Source organism: Caretta caretta, chromosome 1 (genome assembly GCF_965140235.1).
Source record: "Caretta caretta isolate rCarCar2 chromosome 1, rCarCar1.hap1, whole genome shotgun sequence".
NCBI lineage: Eukaryota > Metazoa > Chordata > Testudines > Cheloniidae > Caretta > Caretta caretta.
The window spans coordinates 222,812,349-222,833,147 of NC_134206.1; the positions used below are offsets into that span (position 1 = coordinate 222,812,349).

The 20,799-nt window shown below is 40.6% G+C and overlaps 1 protein-coding gene across 1 annotated transcript in view; it reads right to left on the reverse strand.

Moving 5' to 3' along the window:
• Positions 1 to 297: 297 nt before the first annotated feature.
• VWF (von Willebrand factor) overlaps positions 298 to 20,799 on the reverse strand; it is a 234,618-nt gene continuing 214,116 nt past the window's right edge. Inside the window, exons 47-52 of the mRNA XM_048823921.2 lie at positions 19,318 to 19,434; positions 14,317 to 14,415; positions 13,237 to 13,365; positions 11,614 to 11,653; positions 3,936 to 4,033; positions 298 to 651 (exon numbers count right to left, since the gene is read on the reverse strand). Coding sequence (XP_048679878.2) covers positions 466 to 651; positions 3,936 to 4,033; positions 11,614 to 11,653; positions 13,237 to 13,365; positions 14,317 to 14,415; positions 19,318 to 19,434 — 669 coding nt within the window. The 3' untranslated portion in view covers positions 298 to 465. The remainder of the gene's footprint in view (positions 652 to 3,935; positions 4,034 to 11,613; positions 11,654 to 13,236; positions 13,366 to 14,316; positions 14,416 to 19,317; positions 19,435 to 20,799) is intronic.

A 20,799-nucleotide genomic window follows, 5' to 3' on the forward strand; every position in this document is an offset into this window, starting at 1 on the left:
AGTGAGACACAATGTGTGGCAAAGACCCAATATGAGGGAAACAAATAAATTATTTGGTCAGGAAACTTGAAATACCATGGGATTCATTCCTTCGGTGTAAATAACTCCTGCCGTAACCTCTGGTTCATATTTTCATGTTCATTTTCTTTCTTTTGAGGTAAATAATATTCAGTGATAAAAATGAGGGGAAACCAAATTTATGTAGAACAGAGGTAACTTTGATCTTAAATGAGTGACATCCCTTGAAAGAACGGACACAGTACAGGTCACAGTAGCCCAAGTAAAACAGTCAAAAAATGCTCTTAAATAAGCTTTACTTCTATTGTTTGGTATGTTGATACAATGAGTGCAATGGACAGAATCATTTGGAAGAAAACAGTCTAAATAAAGAAAGTGAGATTTGCATGGTAAATTCCTTGGCCATTAAAAATAAAGGTTAAATGAAGCAGCTTCTGGAAAGGTTTACTATGTACATTGACGAGAGAAACATTCGCACTCCACTGCGGATGGTACTTCATGCTGCACCACTGTGCCATTGGCACAGCGCAGGGGGACGTTCACCGGAACTGTCTGAGTAGCTGAACAACAGGTGCACTCATCTTCAAGTCTATTCATTTCAATAGAGTACTTAGTTTTGCTTCTGCATTTGCCCTGAAAGTGAAACAGATACAAAGTTTGAATCTTGCCAAATGATATTTTACTCCACAGATTTCTGATAAAGGTCCAAAATCTGCTCTCCGTTTTATCCAAGCAGCCCCAAGGAAGCTAATGGAAGTTTTTGCCAGGACTTTGGAATGGATTCATCTGATTAGTCTTCATTGGTTGTTGGTCTCATGCTTCATGTTTTCAGCCAAATGCCAAAATATTATTTCCCATCTCCCTTGACGTGTTTACACGCGTAAGGTAATCCTGAGCAACAGTTAATGTCACACAAACAAGCTCATTCACTAAAATATCTTAGAATGTTTACAATATTGTGGTAAGTTTGACAGTCCCAGATAACAATAGGAAACAATAGTAGTGGGGCTTTGGGCAGCATTATTACAACAGTCTTTAAAATTTGAAAAGAATTGTGTTAAGCCTGATCTAACAGGGGATTGTGGACTTCAAAGTACAAGACAGGCCAGAGGCATCTTACTTCTGATTCATTTATTTCTAGAACATCCATAACTCCTGTTGCCCTGCACCCTAATCACCTTCATTGCTTCCCTCACACCATTCTCTCCAAATGCGTTAGTTCCTTTTCCACATTTTTGCAGTTTCTCTATATCTGTTTTCTATTACAGCAACTCAGACTGTACACAGTATTGCAGCTGTTTTAAATTTGTTTGAGTAAATGAAAATTTTTAAGGAAAGTGTCAGATTTTTCCACAAAAGCTCTTGGTTTCTGGGTGGAAAATCAAGGATTGGTTTTCAGCCATTTTTGGCCAAACGATTTTGGTTTTCTGTTGTTGAATTTTGACTTTTTGTCAAAAAAATGAAAATGTTTCTGGGTTTTTTTTATAAAGTCAAAATTAGCCAATGAAAATTTTTATAAATTATTTTTTATTTTCTATTTTCATCACAATTTTCTGGAAAAAAATTCTCCAACCACCTCTACACAGTCTTCAGTTTTACCAGTGCTGCATAAAGAGGAAAAAATATTTCTTTGATTCCATCTGTACAATACTGTTTCTACACAACTCAATTGCATTTATCACAAACATAATGAAAAAACCCACAAACTGAATATGCCTCTTTGATTTCTAACAAATACTTGTGCAGCCATTCGTGCTTATCCTTGTTACATTTTATTCTTCTGCCTGTTTCCCTAATGTATACAGATCATGTTGTATCATACCAATATTTTGTACATTAGCAGCTATCCATGTTCTGTTTCTCTATTATTTACAATATGTAAAAACAAACCAAATTAATCATAAACAGCCCAAACTCTGTAGTCTTCACTTTAGTTTTCCTAAGTCCTTATGTGCAATCAAATCAATGGTAGGTTTCCCTCAGGAAGGGCTACAGGCACAATTACAATTTACATTGTAGCTTGTACTTTTCTAAACCATTGTATAGGTCTTAATGTACAGGTTTGTAAGGATCACTTGCTAGCATTTCTGAGATGAAAAGCAACAGTGATTCTGCTCTACCAATAACAAGAGGTTTTAGGAGCGGAGCTCATAAATGCATTACCCAATTCCAATTGATCTGATAGGCAGCCTCTGAGCACACCTGCACATGACTTAGTTGGCAGAATGCCTATCTTCCCTGGCTTGTGAATCATAAACAGAAACAGGTGCCTCCCTGCAGCCCAGACTTAGGCACTAATCTCCAAGAGAGGGATGGAGCTTAGCATACACCCTTGTCATCGGTGTCTCCCATGGGCTAGCTTGGGCAGCTCCCCACCTAGTTTGCAGGCTTTGTGGATCACGTTCTAAGGTGCCTATCTCTCCCCATGTATTGTATAGGAGCCGAGGCACCTAACTCAGGCTTTGTGGATCAGTGTTGTTCCTGTGATTTTTCTAGGCACCTAAAAGTTAGCTTTTGTGACACTGAGCATCACAATGCTTAAGTCCCTTTTTCTGGGCCCACGTGTTTACCCAAAATAAAATATGGCCAGTTTTCTGAATTAAAATCTTCACACTAGGAAATCTGCCCTGGATCTTTCATAGCCACAAGACCCAAATAGCCACTGACTTAGTGGACAGAGATGATAATGCAGCAGTTTTCTTATTTCGGAGTTAAGCAAGTATTGGACAGCATTTCTGAACTGTTGAAATGTCCTCTTCCCTTAAGGGTTTTACGGTTTGAGAACCTTGAAGACTCTGGGGCACCTGGTCCCGAGTCACTGCACCCAACTCCACCCCTTTCCAGCTGGTCACAGAAAGGAGAAAGATGCTTCGTTTGGCAACTACAGCAGTCAAAGAAATTATCCCTATGAGAAGGTGATAAAAGAAATTACCCTCCCTAATCCCAGTGGGGTTTAAAGGAAAAATTCAGGCATAATAAAAACAGAATGGGAAGTTATTCTGTTGCAGCCAGCCTGGGAACCGAGCTTCTCATTTGTTTCCCAGTGCCATCTATCAAAGATAGAAGGGGACATCTGGAAGGAATGTTCTGCTCCTGTTTCAGATTGTATCTGCTGTATTACATGAGCGGAGTGATGGGGAGGAGAATCCCGTGGCATTACACTTTTGTTCAAATTATGGAAATTGATGGGATATGTGGAACAGAAGAGCACAGTGTGTGGGCTCAAATACTGAAGTCACATCAAATCCTACAGAGCTCAGTTTTTAAACCTGGGTGCTTACATGTTAGACACCTAAATACTTATTTAGGAATTGATGTGTTGACTTAGGAGTCTAGAGGGGGATTTATGTGCCTAACCTTAGGGTCACAGATTTGAAAACTGGGCCCCTTAAAATTAAGGGTGAAATTCATTTAAGTGCAGAAGATCCCAGCAGGGCAATTTAATACCCACATGTCTCTCCAGGAACTAGAAGCAACAGGAATGGAGCTTCTGTGTATTCTGAAGTGGGTTTTCTTATCAGCCCCAAACAGGGGGAAAATCAGGTTAGACTAAATGGAATCAAATGTACACAGCTGAAACTCCTGCATAACTGGTGCAGAGACAGAAGTCAATGTTCCATTCTGTTGAGTGGAATGGAAACTAGTGAAGAGCCAGTGACTTGCCCTTGGGTGGAATAGAGAAGCAAATTAATTCCCTTCAACAAACCTTGTTGAGATACCCTGTGCAAAGGCCATTTACCTTGGCTTTGAGCAGCGAGGGCTGAATACATGAAAGAGTCATACCTTTACCTAGCAAGAGGAGGGAAATAGCACTGTGATTTCCTACTATGCAAAAATGTAGCAAACCACTCCCTTTGAAAGTGTGTCGTGTTTTGCCACAGTTCTGTACTGACAAAATGGAAATAGATTTTTCTTACCTCACACTGGAAAATAAGCACTCCATCTACAGCCTCACAGCCATTGATATTCAGATACGTCAGCCTGGAACTTACTTGTCTGCATTCTGCTTCTATACCTACCAAGTCAAGAAAGAAGGGGAATCTGCCAACGGTTGAAGACTTTTTAAAAAAAAACATTCTGGCACCATTCTCTGTTTAGTACACACAAAACTTGCCATTGGCCATATGCCATTATTAGCAAGACCCCTCGTAAAAGAAGTAGATATGTTTCCATGTGGTAATTAACACAGGGTACTGTGAATATACCGTACTGCAGCCTTAAAATTCCATAGAATACCGCTGAGTTCCTGCATAAACCAATCAGAAACAACAACAGTAAAAGAATGCCTTGCTGAATGACCAGCAATATGTTAAAGCCCCAGGATAGCACCTCGCCTGGCCCTTGTTCCATTGAATAATATTTATTATAAATCTATGTCTTGTTATTTTTTTCCCAAATAGGATTCTTGATGGATTACTGTTAACAAATAAAAGATGTGCAGTTACGCCACTGCACCGTTTTAAGTCTAGACCGGCCCATAATAAGTTACAACCAGCAAAGCACACCCCTTTCCCATTAACTCACAACTGGATAAGTCATTAGTTGTCAGTCTTGATTGGCCCCCAAGTTCAAGAGTCAGGGAATATACTGCAGAAAGGGATCACATTCTTTCACTGAAATAAACACTGTGCTATGTTTAGCATCACTGGCATAAGAAGGTGCAGTTCCAAGGGGTGTCAAGAAATGAACATCAGAAATGACTTTTGGATTGAAACTTCCCCTTATCAGCACCAGCTTTCAAAATGGACTGACAGGGTTATTTCCTATGGAAATTTACTCTGAGATGTATGTTCAATTTTGTGGCATGAAAATAATGGGGTTAAATTCTCCATTCCCATTGCTGGACTTGGAGGGTAAAAGCCTGACTTCAGTCAATGGAAGTTTTGCCATTGATTTTAATGGGGACAGGATTCCACCCTGAGCAACTGCCGTTTGGTGCTCGACACTAGAGGATAAATGCTGACTGTCCCCCCTCTCCACCTCACGAAGAATCCACATAAAAGGCAATACAGCACTAGACCTGCAGAGTGTGTTTGTCAGTGGGATGCTGTTAGACTTAGGGAGGAGCCAGAGTGCTGTTGATTGGTTCCATGAAGCTGGGCTACTGCAGCCCATAGGCTGTGGTCATTACTGGATAGCAGTTCTCTTTTCCCTCCCACCAGCCCTGTACAGATCTAGATTTTATACATATGATAAGATAATTTGGCCCAACCACTTTATTCATTTTCCCATGCTAGCTAATGATTTGCAAAGGAGGTAATTCGCCTCTAAGTGGCCTTTCTACACACAGGAAGCAGTTCTTCATTTGCAGCGTTAATACAGCACCATTCCTGCATGTCAAGATGAACTCTTACTTTAACTCTAGCTAGCAAGTGAATCTTCCACGACCGGGAGAAGCCTACTATTCAGCACTCAGGTTGATTCTTTATCGATTAGAATATATATTTTACTTTCTGTACTGTCCCTCTCCACAACCATTCATTGGGACAGAACATTGCAATCAGCTGGTCAGCTGCAAACTGACCAAAGAAATTGACCAAGTCCCTTTGACTTAAGTGTCCTCTCATCAGCTAAAGGAGCAGCTTCCCATCTCTTTTTCAAGATAACATTTCCAGCCTTATTGCTTTTCTGCCTTTCTAGCGCTTCACAAGTGATCTGAAAAAAGCTCCACAAGAGTGAAAAGTGTTTGCTGGCTGCAAGGCTGGAAATGCTAGCTCACTTTCAGCGCTTTAATCCCTTTGCTTGATAAAACGTGTCCAAGCAGAGTGCAGACTCAGACAGTCACAATAGTTGACACACATCCCATTTCAAAATAACTGTCATCAGACTGTCGCCATATCTTCAATGTTTCTTTGCTCCCAGCTGAGAGATGTATTGGCCAATCACATCAAATTGGTTAATTTATTTTGGATTTCATAAGTCACACCCCCTTCAGAGAGGTCAGGTCACATGTACATAATTTAATGAAATGGACAGTGTCAAGATCAGAGGGGGGGGGAGATGAATAGCAGAGACACAACTATGCTTCTTTCAGGGGTGGAAAGAAAAGGACCATCCTCTCCCTACAAACCACCATATCCCAGGCCACCACCACTTCCTATCATCTCACTCCTGCAGGCAAAAGCCTAAGAAAAATGATAAACCCAGCACTATTTCCTGAGGCCCATAATAACAGGCTCTATTGAAGCAGTTGGGGAGCAAGTACAAGAGTGGAAGGCACCCAGCCCTGAAAATATTCTGCTACCAACTCCCTCGTGCTGAAGACAAGGAACCATTCACGCAAGCTGACCTCAGTTGCCTTGGTACACCACAGAGAGGGAGGATGGCTTCACAGACAGCCAGTGCCCCGGCCAATATATAGACCAGAGTCAACACCTTGATTTGCACCTTTAACTGAACAGAATCTATTTTTTTAACAGTTATTTTTTTTATATTGAGTAGGCTGAATGACCTGGAAAGGTTATGCAACCTGTATATCAACCTTTACAGCCACAAGAAATTGATTATTCTATTATCTGGGGTATAGGTAACAGGCTACATATTACTTTATTATACATTGGGGGCTTTGATGAATCGTTAGGCCATGACAGACATTTAATTAAAGCGATGGGATAAAGAAGGAAAATTGTGCACTAGAGGAAGATTACCATTTGACTCAAAGCTAGTAGCCTGAGTAGTGTGAAGGAGATCTGATCACCAGAGATAGAGCTCCTTTTGAAATTAGGTGTGTTAGAGAGGGAGTGAGGGAATGTGTGTAAATCAGGGGTTCTCAAACTGGGGGTCGGGACCCCTCAGGGGGTCACAAGGTTCTTACATGGGGGGTCGCAAGCTGTCAGCCTCTACCCCAAACACCGCTTTGCCTCCAGCATTTATAATGGTGTTAACTATATAAAAAAGTGTTTTTAATTTATAAGGAGGGGTTGCACTCAGAGGCTTTCTATGCAAAAGGGATCATCAGTATAAAAGTTTGAGAACCATTGGTGTAAATGATGTTTAAGGTAAATATATTGTCAAGACTGAAGGGTTAGTATTCATACAGTGCATTTACTATAAATGCTAAGGATGGCTTTTCTTCTCTCTGATCTTGACTGTAAATTTACAGGCTCAGATGTTCCAAGCCAACTAGAACATTTAACCACACAATTAATTTCCATTAGAGCAATGTGGCTAACGCCTTTAGTTGGTTTTTAAAATCTCAAGCTGATTGTTTGTGATTTTTCTATTATCTTGCATACAGACTGCTCTTAAATATATAATTGTAGTTCCGTTGAAATATTAGGACTTACTGTATAATGACTGACAACTGGGATGGCACTTATTAAGTTGGAGTCATTAGTGTCTTTGGGGAGAATAAGAAAAGTGACCTCCTGCATCCTAAACAGAAAGTTCAGGCCAGTTCCTTTTTTATTCTTTTTTTCACTTTAACCCACCCCATCAATGAGATCTCATGTCAGAGTCACTGTCCTTCCTTCCACTTACCACTAGAAGGGAATCCCTTCCAATCATATCAGTCTGTATAAAGTGGCCTCAAATATGTTAAGGGCTGTTATAAAGAGGATTATGATCAATGGTTCTCCATGTCCGCTGAAGGTTGGACAAGAAGTAATGGGCTTAATCTGCAGCAAGGGAGACTTAGGTTAGATATTAGGAAAAACTTTCTAACTATAAGGAGAGTTAAGCTCTGAAATAGGCTTTCCAAGGGAAGTTGTGGAACAGGTTGGACAAACACCTGTCAGGGATGGTCTAGGTTTACCTGTCTCTAAACAGGGGGCTGGACTTGATGATTTCTCAAGCCCTATATTTCTACAATGCTATTATTCTAATACCAATGTTTAATTGGCTGGAGGGTTCATGTCCGAGTGGGAAAAGCACTCTTCCCTGAAGGGAGTCAGCAATGCTTTCCATGACTTCTTTGTCCAGGCCAGCACCCGGTGGTGACACTAGACAGGACAGGTTGTCCTAGGGTGACCAGACAGCAAATGTGAAAAATCGGGATGGGGGTGGGGGGTAATAGGAGCCTATAAAAGAAAAAGACCCAAAAATCTGGACTGTCCCTTTAAAATCGGGACATCTGGTCACCCTAGGTTGTCCTTAGTGAGCCTGGGAGCTACAGAGTCAGGGAGAACCATAGGGTCAGTCTGTGTAAAGTGGCCTCAATCAACAAGCCCCTTTATATTCATTATAACCAATTCCCATCTCTTCTCTATCACGAGGGACTCTGTATATGCCAGCCTGTGGAGGGCCCATGGGAGCGGAGAATATGCCAGGAAGAAGACTGCAGTGGAGAAAGACACCTACAAGCTTTTCTCCAGAGCTAGTCAGTGCCAATGTAACAGTGCATGGCACAGGTTGGAGGATGGCATGGCCAAAGCTGATTTAGTACTTCCCCTCTACAGGTGATGCTCCTTAGGAACCAGAGTCAGAATTTAAAATCATTCTCACCTGGTAGCACCTAATGGCAGAGATAGCCTGAGAGCAAATGCCACCTGCTCTCCCTGGGTGTGAACCCTCCCTTGGGTAAAGTAGCCCCTGCTGGCACAGAAGGGTGTAATTTTCAACCCCTATACCAACAGAGGTGAATTCATTTTTTTGACATCTGTAAAACATATGTAGGGACATCAGCATGGTTTGGAACTTGGATTTTTCTTTGTATTTTCCTTACAGTGTGCAGAATATTTTCCCACTTTGTTAATTAAAGTCTGTAAGAGATATAGAGAACAGATATGCCTTGAATGATTAATAACCATTAATTCCTCCTGGCCCTCAAAAATTAGAAAAGCTATCCACCTCGGTTTATTCCAAAATAGTTTCCACCTAGGAAGTGAAGACAATAAGAAAATGGTTCATATTGTGTGAGACACTTTGTCTAAGAACACACAGATAAGCTACAGTTGGGAGTTCCACTCCCCAAGAATAGAAACTAAAATGGCTAATGAGAGCATTGTTAATCGCCTAAGCAAGAATCTCTCATAATTTGGATATGGACAAAACTTCTTTCTTCCTCCCAAGCTAGCTAAAAAGAACTCCAAAAAGTTACCAGGCAAGATTAACATCCTATTTTCTAATGAAAATTTTCCTACTTCACTTTGTGAGTGGGTCAAGAGATGAGTGGGGAAGATGCAATTTAAGCAAACTAGAAATAACGTGCTGTGAGCTCGAAGGTCAATAAGGCAAACTGCCTGTTACCCCAAGAAATCCAAACCATCTTTTCACCCCCAACTATAAACTATACATCTGTTTGCCTTGTAAATCAAATATCATAGATAATCTGTTTTGCCCCATCAGTTTGTCTTCACCCCAAATTTGAATCCCCCAGTGTGACGAATGCCAGGACCAGTGTCATGGAAAAGACTCTCCTCACATCCCAGGTTTAAAAGGATAAGACAAAGTGATGAGATTTCATTTAAAAAATTGTATTTCCCTTTCTGTTTTTAATATAAATAACAGCAGGTTATTTTGATTATGTCTACACTCTCTAGCGAGACACCAAGTAACCCTGTTTTTTATTTTAACTAATGCATGCTCTCCATTGTAAGCCCAAGCACATTGGCCTAAGAGAGGTTTAAAACAACAATTTTAAGCAATTGCTTTTGACATTCTAAACGTGTCCCTTTTGGTCCAATCCATTCAAACAGCAGGGACCACACTCTTAAACGTGCCTGAAAGACAAGTGTATCCTTGGAAGTGTGCTAAATGTGTTAGGCACTAAAGAATTGAGCCTCTCCTGTTCTCTGTCTGTGGCACATAATAGTCTAGTCTCCTGTGGGCTGTAATACTTTGGTCTCATTTCGGTTGTTGGGTTTAGTGTATGGGTGCAGGATGCTGTCGGTGGCCTTTGATACACAGGCTCAGACTAGATAATCAGGTGGTCCTTTCTGGCCTTAACCTCTATGGTCATCAGTAAATGTAATGAGAAATCTTGGTGATTCGCATTGTTCCGTGGTATAACTGTGGAGCCTCAACTCTAGTCTGTAATAATTGTTTGCACAATTTGGCTGTGTCTACACTTGAATGGTGAATTGCTGATTGTTTACTAATCTGGTGCCGGGTGAATTAATAAAGTGTTCAAGTGTCCTGAAAAGAACCCAGTGTTAAAATTAGTAAGCTAGCTCCCTGGAATCAATAGAAAGGTCTTATCCTATTGGATTCCATTCTATATTGGCTATAACACGTATCTAGTTTGTTAGATTTCAGCTCTAAAATCTAATTAGCATCTTGACACATTCATAAAAATTGACACACACCCAACCCTTTCCCACTGACAAGTCTCCCTCAATCTTTTAAGTATAATGTGGAAATGTGTAAGGCTTAATAGACAATTTTCAATATTAATTCCTTGCCTGAAGCCTGGTAGATAAAAGCCCTCTTAACTAAATTACCTGTGTGAACCATTCAGCGATAGTCTATTATCCCAATAGCTTCCTGACTTTTATTTCTTAAACCCGGAACTCACTGATATGTAGACTGGCCATGGAAGCAAATGCTCAGAGTTAACTTCCCCAAAGTGGTGTATTGTTACAGCAATTACCATGGTTGTGCAGTGATGGTCTGCTGTGCTTGCCATCTTTTATTTATTAGCACATGCCCAGAACAAATAAAAGAGAGAGAACAGAGGGCACACGAAGTGCTGACATTTTGACCTTAAAAAGAAGTCTTTTTGTTAAGAGCTAAAATAACTTCAAATTATTCACCAATTTATTTGCAAAGTTTCAAATTTAAAGCCCTTATGTTCATAGGCTAAAAGAAAAGGAGTACTTGTGGCACCTTAGAGACTAACCAATTTATTTGAGCATGAGCTTTCATGAGCTACAGCTCACTTCATAGGAATATTCAAAGGTTAGTTTGGGGATAATAGCACAATACTGCAACTCTTATTCGTGCAAATAAACCCTAACCTCTGGAATAGCCCAACTGAAATGAATGGCATTATTTATGTAAGGATCACATGACTAAGGGTTTGAAGGATTGGCCAAAACTTTATTTTGAGACCCAAACTAGGCATTACGAATACACACTTGTTCTGAATTTATCTCATTTTCTGGTTATTAAATTATTCATGAACAGATCATGACTTCCATATTTATTATTCAGTTTTCAGTTTTCACTGGATTGTTTTACTAAATAATTTTAAGCCTACTGAGTGCTCACAAAACATTTGCTTTATATATTCAATATCGGGTTGACTGATTGGTCACCCAGTTTGTGTGGAGCTGTTCCTGCTCTGTGGTTAAATTACTGAAATTGTTTCAACAGGAAAATAATGAATGATGAATAATAAACATTCATAATACATTTTGGAATGACTGATTATTCACGCTAAAATGTGTGAAATTTTGGAGATTTGCCAATGTTTTCTAGGCATACCCTGCTGTTGTCTAAACAATCATGAATAATATGACCACACAAGTCACAGTGAGACAAACTTGGTGATTTTAGTCACAGAAATATGTGAATCAGTGTTGACATTTGTTTGGATTTTTTGAATTAGCTCTCTTTTACTGTACCCATATCATAAATGTAAAACATGGCTTCTTATGTAGTAGACTACATTTTGAGAGGTTGTAAAAGAAAGACATTTGTAGCATAATTACTTACATGTTTCACAACAGGTATTGTCAATTTTTCCGATTTTACCCTAAGAGAGAACACATGCTCCAGTTTAGGCACAAACAATATTTACACACACATCTAAAAATAGTCAGACTTATATTCAGTTTCTCTATAATAAGAAGTTATGAACTATGTTCCTGTGTTATACATATAATAGAAGTCTGCAGAAATACTAATTTTCCTATCATTTGACATCATTTAAGTTCAGGAATATTAAACAGCTTTTAAAGTTTTTCCACACAACCAACTGATGCTGCTCTTGGGGCATCATTATCTTATAACACCTGAATGTCATTAGATGTACAAACCAACTTTTGGAGCCACAACTCTGATGACTTTCTGTGTTACTGAGGGTTAAAAGTGGGGCACGTGTAATTATATTTTCATTTACGTTTCTTTAAAATGGCTGCCAGTGCCACCACTGGATCTCTGACCCTGCTTCAGAGAATCACCTGCACCTGTGAGAGTCAGTAGCTGAATAGGAACATATTTAGGTCCAAGATACATTTGGAAAATGTATTTTAAAAAAATGAGAGCTGGATAGTGGGACTTTCCAATTAAAAAGCAAACTATTACCCTTTGGTTTGAAAATGAGACCATCAGAGGGAGATAATACACTCCCAGCCTATGGTTTTGGGCCTATCCCATTATTTTTCAAATAGTTTTCCTTTATATATCTCTTCTCCAGTTTATGGAGGTATGTGCAGTAGTGACAGCAAAAAGGAGTACAGATTTCATGAAAGACTTTTATCTTTCTGAATAATGAGTCTCAAAATCGCTGTTCACTTTTTGCACGTATGAGACAAATCCACTATAAAGGGTGGGCTTTCCTGTGGCCTCACTCCCCACTGCCGTGTTATAAGAAAGAGACACAGGCAGGCAGAAACCTGCAGTAGCAGCAACTGCTGTAGCCTTTAAAAGAACATAGCTTGCATTCCACATCCCAACTCAAGGATGGCCTCAAATTATCAAGCAATGCAGAAGGGGTTGGGTGCGGAGGGACACGATTAGCATGTCCAGCCGTGCTACCACTCCCCATGTTATTGCACTAAGGGAGTGCAAGCACCTGGATGTAGACTGCTCCCTATGCAAAGGGGAAGGCTGTCCGCATTCTCCTCCCATCTTCATACTCAAGAGTAGCCAGCATCTGCCCCTACATTGTATGCACACATGCACTTTAGTGATGGATGAAACGCAAAGTTTGGAGGTTCAGTTCCACTGAGACTCCAAAAGATCAGATGCTTCTCCACACCCCTTTGCTCTGAAAACTGGACTAAGAACATCATGAGATCAGCATTCCCCCTCTGGTCCCCAGCACTTCCTGGCTTTGGATGGGCTGGAAATACTGGAAGATCAGCCTTTCCCATGTTTATTACAGTCCAATCTGAAACCAGGATATGCAGGAGCCTGTGACATGTATTATTTAAAATTTTTAAAAAAAAAACCTTTTCTGAACCTAAAAAAAAGGTTGGGGTTCAATTTAGCCGAGGTGTAAGGTGGAAGCTTAAGTTACCCGTTCCTAATACACATACAGGAGTTATATAAAGCCCCATAAACATGACAGAATATATTCGGAAACATGCAAGCACGACCCATTTCACTACTTACTCCTTCAGCCAGACATCTCCTGGAATCGAATGGAGGGCAGCCAGTGATTCGCTTTTCCCAGATAAATTCCCTTTTCTCATTTACTTTACAAGAATGACTGTCACAGCCATCTTGAATCGTCTCATTCGGCTGTAAAGATTTAAGAGCTGTTAGCTTAGCACAAAAACAACCTGGAAGGCCACAGTTTTCAGGAAACTATAAAGTTTTACTATTTCTATTATTTCATTGTCATTCAGCTCATATGCCTCAGCAGGGAGGATTACAAAATATGGAAAACTTTGCTAAGTACATTTGTGTGTCAGTAAGACCTTCTAGTTTTAATTATTTATTTATATGATGCCCTCAATGTGCATGGTACTCTGCAGACATGTGAGAAAGCACGTACCCTGCAGCCTTATTAAGTGCCAAAAACCAATGTCCTTGCCTGAGTCCTCACTCTGGCAAAATTCCCATTGACTCCAAGGGGAGTTTTGCTGAATAAGGACTGAGTAAAATGTGAACAACAAACTTGGGGATTTGGCCCTAAGTTTGTAGCTTTGTGTTCTCTCTTTTGAGGAAAACATATATATGAATATTTAACCTTAGTTACCATGGGGAGACTCTCAAAAGATCAAAAATTAGACCTAAACAAACTAATGAAAAAAGGTACATACATGCTTCTTCCTAAGACACGCTGCCAGCTTTTTAACAAGCAAAGAGCCTCTGATGTTTAAGGGAGTGCCCCAGGTCCATTTCCAATAGCTGCTGGTCATTTAATGAAATGAATGATGAACAGGTATTAAGCTATAACCAACAGGGCAACTGAATTCAAACATCAATCCAGGGACAGTTCTGCTGGATTCATATGTTGTACTGACCTTTATTTGTTCCTGTCTTGTTCATATTTGTTTGAATTTAATCCAAAACATGGGATCTTTGGGCTCACACATCTCTAATTGCTTTGAAAATATTGGTGTTTGCAGCTGCTGTCTAACTGTCTAACTGAAGAGGGGCAAAAGAATAGGTGTACCAGTTGCCTCAATTAAAAGCATGGATGACATTTATGCTTCGTCAACAAAAATGAATATGCTTAAAACAGACCTTCAGATATAGGATTGTTCCATCTCTCAACTTGATACCACATGAAGTTGGCACACATCTCCCACAGCAGGAACCGCTGATTACTTCCATCCTGTGGTTCTACAATGCAAGTAAATTCGCTGTGGCATTTTTCTGGTTCTCTGGGCCCCTCCACCCTCGCTCACAAACTGAATGTAAGTTTTGGATATGCAATTAACAAAATTACGTTCATCAAAACATCTCTAAAAGTCTTGGATGGGCATAGTCTAGTTAAATGATTTTTATAAAGCTTGACATTATCTCTTGTGCTGTTATTGTGTGGTATACTATATGGATGCTGCATTGCATAATATGTGCAGGCCTGATTGATCCTATGTCCACTGACATCAATGGCAAAATTATGGTGCTGGATCAGGGCCATGAAGCACAAGTGACTAAAATGCTGCGTGTGCCATATGAACCTTACATGCAGCATCAGGCAAGACTTCTCCCTAAAGCCAACACAACTTGCAAAGATGCATGAGAAACCTAGACTAGGAAAAGAAGGGTCAGGAGATTGGTGGGCAGTATAAAAGAAGGGAAGGTGGGAGGAGGAGAGATTAGGCCGGAGTGGAAGACTGAAGTATGGAACAGAGAAAGGTGGGATGAGAAGGTAAAGGAAAGAGATGGAGGAGTGGACTGGAGGAGGAGGAAATGGTGAGAATAGCAGGGAGAGGGATGGGGAGAGAGAATCAAAGGATGGAGAAACTGGCCGATAAAGTAGGGGGACAAAGAGAAGTGGTGAAGGGGGAAGGAAGTGAAGGATGGGGGGAAAGAAGCAGAAGACAGAGAGATCAATCAGCAGTGGATAGTAGGGAAGGCAGGTTACAGGCAAGAAAGAGGTAGAGAAAACCAGAAAGGAATTGAGTTAACATATGAAGACAATAAAAGTCCCCACTACAACTTCTCCAGCTGCTAAACTTAACCAATAGCTGCTTATGAGGAGCTGAATCTTTTTAAGACAAACAAACACTTCCGGGGTGAGCCGATACATATATGTTTCCATAGGTTTGTTTAGACAAATTTTTTTAAAGGAAACATTTATGTTTTTACAATAACCATTAAACCATCAGAAAAAATACTACTTTATTATTATTTAGGGCTAACCTTTCAATTTATCTGCTAGCAAAAAATTGAGTTTAAAATGCACCTAAAATGGTACAAAATAACATAAAATAATGAATAGAATTTACTGTAGTTTGCAGCACTTCCCAAAGCACTGCATTTACTTACATCATTTCAATGGCTGATCATAGGTTGATACCTTCCTTGTTGAGAGCATGTACTCTAAAGTGTGATTTGTTCCTTATGACAATGGCTTTTAATATGAAATTAGAATGAAAGACAGGGTCCCAATTCAGGAAAGCACCTAAGCTTGAGACCTACTGACTTCAGTGGGACTAAAAGAATTCATCTGGGTGTACATGAAAATTTCCTTTCATTGAGAAATAAGGCCCACAGAGCCATTACAATAGATCCTAGCAATGGGAGTATGCCCAGCCCCCTGAAATTGGCTCCTATTGAGACAATGTCCACAGCCAGGAAAATTCCATTCTACTTTCCTAATGTACAGATTATATGAACTATGAGAAAAAAGCACAACAATTTATTCTATTGAAGAGCATGGGAAATTCCCCCTAGTGAAACAAACCCAAGTCAATGTTAATTTCCACCTCTGTTCTGGATGTTCCATTTGTCTCCAAGGTGGACTGGATCTCCAAGAAATGAAAATTTTAGGTAAGCACAAATATATTTTCCTATCCTTCATTGTGCTAAGATTTATAGATCCATTACAATGGGATTTTTACAGCAGTGTGCCTACAAGGTAGAAAGCAGGATCATTCTTTAAATGTGAACATCCACAATTAGGTAAATTATATATCCTCTGTCTTTCCCTGGGCACTGAAGGACAAAGAAGAATTCTACCTAAAAATGACATTGGGTAAAGACTGGATGATCAATATGTAGATCGTGGTGAATTTATGTATTGATGGCCATATGGCCAACAACCAGATGTCATACAGATGATGTGAGTTGTCTGCCACAAGTCTTTTAGTGCTCCTACAGATTGGACATTGTTGCTTGACAGAAGAACATTTCATGAATTAAATTTGGGAATGAATGCAATGACAGTTGTGAGAGCTATTTGCCCAAATTAAAAGTACAATACTTGGTCTGATGCAAGAAAGTTCCCAACTACATAAATTCATCTGACTACAGATAATAGATATTAGGAAATCTACTTTAAAAATATAGTAAGTGTAATGATCCCTGCAACAGTCGTTCAATTTGGGTAGTGCTATAAGGACCAGAATGAGGTTCTCAGGTTGTGCGCTATAATCTTGAGGGACTAGAATTAGGGTAGTTGCCCTAAGGATGCATTTAATGTTGGGGATTGCACAAACTTCCTTTTCTTGAACATACTGAGAACATCATAGGACGAAGATTTTACCTTGTGTTCTGACACTCTCATACTGCCACATTAGAGGCCTCCTGGAGGAATTCAAGGCCATACGTCACTTGCTTAATGCAGTAGTTAAACTATGGACCTTGTTTGTCCAGTAGAATAGGTTATATTTATTGACTTGTTTTTAGTGTCAATGAGTGATTATCACTTCATCCAAGTGTCCACCTTGAAGCTGTCTGGTGATGAATGGAGGAACGGCTTTTGCAATAGCGGACCTCTTGTGTAAGGCAGAGACATCGGAAGGTCCAGTGTGAGGTTAATAAGTCCCAAGAACCACAGCCTCTTCCAATAGAAAGACATAAACAATATTATTGCTGTTCTCTCCTTCCTAGCTTTAGATCGGTCCTGTGGGGGCAGTGGAAGAGGTGGGAAAGTATATAGCAGAGACCTTGTCCAGCTTTGCAAGAGATCATCTGTCACACTGCATCTTGGGTGCTGACACATGAAGAGGCCACAGAGCACTTTACTGCTGTTTCCAGATGGAAAGAGGTTAATCATGAGCCCACCATGTGGATTTACAATGAATGAAGATACTTTTGGATTCAGGTTCTAAGCTGCTTAGTCTTGTACCCAATAGGATTCATCCTCAGCCCAGGCCTACACTCGACTCCCCTGGAACTATATGTGTTTCTCTTTATCACAAATCCAAGATACTCCAGAAACCATCTCAGTTTATGTGCTGGTTTCACTCTCTCTGTATAGAGCCCTGATCAGAAAAATTGTCCAGAAAGAGATAAAAGTGAACTTCCTTTTTCCTAAATGCCAATATTATTGCTACTATGATCCTGGAAAGAGTCCCTGGAAGCACATGTACAATCAAATGGTAATGTCTGGAATTGAGGGGGAAAGGGGACATTCATCTGCAAAATGGAAGAATTCTCTGTGTGTATATAAAGTCTGCTGCAGTTTCCACGGTACACATCTGATGAAGTGAGCTGTAGTTCACGAAAGCTCATGCTCAAATAAATTGGTTAGTCTCTAAGGTGCCACAAGTACTCCTTTTCTTTTTACTTTTCTAATGACTCTGTGAATAGTCTCAGCTTTCCATAAAGTTTCCCAGCAAGAGAGCTGGGAACTGATTTGCCTGCACATCTGATCTCAAGGGCAAAAGCCATGGAGCTGTATCTAAGTGGAACAGATTTGTGCCCCACTATCTTTTTCAGGGAGACCATAATTGCAATACCCCTGTCAGAATTGCTTCTGACTGCATGAGGAAGCACTTAGCGTGTCAGATGACAGTACCTAATTTGTTTGTTTATTTTTGGTTAGTCTGAGATTTTTTTCACGCCAAGGGGAGGCTGAGACGGTACCTGCCCAGACTTGGCTGCCTGTGAATGGCTTGTAAAGTGAGGAGGTCACTCAGTCAGGTAAAAATCTCCCCCAATTAGAAAGGTCAAGTCCCTGATCACCGAGAAAGATAGCCATGTTTCTCTTCCGTAGTGACACCAGGTTGAATCTGGTCTGGTGACTACTGATGAATCTTCTGGACTTATAAAATGGAGGCCAGAAAGAAAGAAATGATGGGCCAAGAGGCCTGTTACTGCCCACTTGTTCTACGCCCTCTGGCATTGGCATTGTCCATGCTGTGTCTTGGCCCTCCATCTGTGTCCAAAGAGAGGAGGCAGTTGAGCTCAGCAGTCAAGAGGGATAAAATGACACAGGTGCAATTTTCCATCTGGTGTACTGTCCTTCTGGCATCACTCCCCTCATGGAGATGAGGGAGGAAGATCTGCTTGCCCCTAAAGCTGACTATTCCAATCCTGCTGGCTTCTTGCCTTCCTAGGGAAGGGGGGAAGAGGCAACCCTGGCTGGATTAAGTTGAAATGGAGAACTGCACTCTGCCCATAGAACCAGCCAAGCTTCCCAGTGACATACTCAATAAGGGGCATGAAAACAGGAGATATGGACTTTTCCTTTTGCCTGCAACTTTTTCAGCCTAGCTGTCTCCCTGTATGGGCACCAGCTGCCACAAAAGCCTCAGAGGGGAAATGGAGCTAAGGGGGAAATTTCCCCAAAAGACAAATACAGCCCAGGAAAGCAGCTGGGAATTAGACAGACACTGAATTGTTAGGCAGGAATTTGAAATAAAGTTTGGAATTTTCCTCAGAAAAGCTTTGCAGCAGAGAGGTCCAGCTGAGCCGCCAGCTGCTGTGGGGGCAGATAAAACTGTAGGGAACTTCAGGGCATGGGCATTGCCTGCTGCTAGTGACTGAAAGTCTACTTCAGCCCACAAACAGCAAGCAGGCTGAAGTACCCATTGTAACAGACTTGTGGACCTTAGCACAATGAAAAATTAAATGCTTTCCTGAACTGGGGCTTTAGAACATAAGTGGGATTTGACCTCTGACACAGATGCAGAAAGATACAGGACCATACTGTACCCTTCCTTGGCAACACTTTTGGGAAGGGGGACAGTGGACGCAGTAAACTCTGAGATTGGGGTGCATACAATGGGTGAGGTGACCTTACGACTGCAGAGATTCACAGCATTCTGGGATCATAGTATTTCCACTCACCTTGGGACAGGGTTCACAGGTGGTTTTTCTACAGGTCAGTTTGTAGTTCATAGGCAGGCCCCTCTGGAGGCTACACTGACAATTCGTACATTGGTCCAACATCAGATGTTCCCCTACCTGAAACATTAGAATCAGTTTGCAATGTTGAGTGATCCTCTATTAAAACTCAAGAGAATAAGCAACTTCACCTTAGCTTGAAACTGACTCATTAAATCTTGAAATACTGTTCTGGACAGAGGATAGCAACCAAAAGCTTTCTGTCCCCAGCTTCAGAGACCCAATGTTTCTATCATCACACAGACACAACAGGAGGAGGCTGTTCCTAACTAGCTGATTTATCTGCAGCCAACCATCAAGAGTTCACTTTTTTTTTTAAAAAAAAAGTGCCATCAAGCTCGCTAGGTAGAGGAGTTCAAGTTACGATGAGGGCTGGGTGAAATTTTTCAGATGAATAGTTTATTAGATGAAAAATGCAGTTTCCATCCACCCATTTGTGAAGTTGACACAAATTCACCAAATAGTTTTAGCCATAAGAAAGAGTTTGGGGCTAGATTCTTGGTAACACCCATCTTATGACTTTAGCCCAGTGGTTAGGGCACCCACCTGGGAGGGAGAGACTTGAGTTCAAGTTCCTACTCAAGAGGAGGGATTAAAACCTGGGCTTCCCACATCCCTGGTGAGTAAACTAACTACTGGGCTAAAGATTATAGTGGGGGTGGAAGTACCAATACCATGTCCCCTTCTAATCCCCCCCAGTACAAACAAATGGATGTATAACATTTTACCAACTCAAGCTTGTAGGCTTGGCTCAGGACCTTTTTTCCTCCCTCTTATTTTAACCTTTTGTAGTGAATGTTCATGCTCATAAATCTGAGAGGATAATAGCACTTGGTGGATCCAGGCATGAAGCCACACTCATAACTTTCCCTTGTGGGGTAGGAACGGAGAGGAAATGTCATATGAAAAACTCTAGCCTTTTTGATTATCCTTTACTCCGGAAGGTGCTCAGATATCACAGTGATGAACATAGTACAAGAACCTGAACAGAATACATAGCCCTACAGAAGTAGTCAATCCTGAATTGCAACATCATTCTTGCTCTACTTCCTGTTATGTGCTGAAACCCACCCTGCTGCCCCATCCCCACCAGTTATTCAACATTGTGTGATGTTTTTCTGTTAGTGACTTGCTTCAAAATACTTAAATTTCTGCCATTTATGACCATAGTCATATTTGACTCAGGCCTCTTAAAGTAAATGGCTAATGTATTATACAGAGTGCCTCAGCAGCACTAGGTTTTTGCATCATATTTCCTATGATTAGGAAACCACTAGAAAGTTCAGTATACAGGAAATAATGTACTAAAATGTAGATTCTCCATAGGAGCTAATGAAAGTTCTGAAATTCCAACATGCTAGGAATGACATTTTTCAGTAGAATAGCAAGAAGTTAAATGTATGTTGAAATTAGTGTTATTTTGGG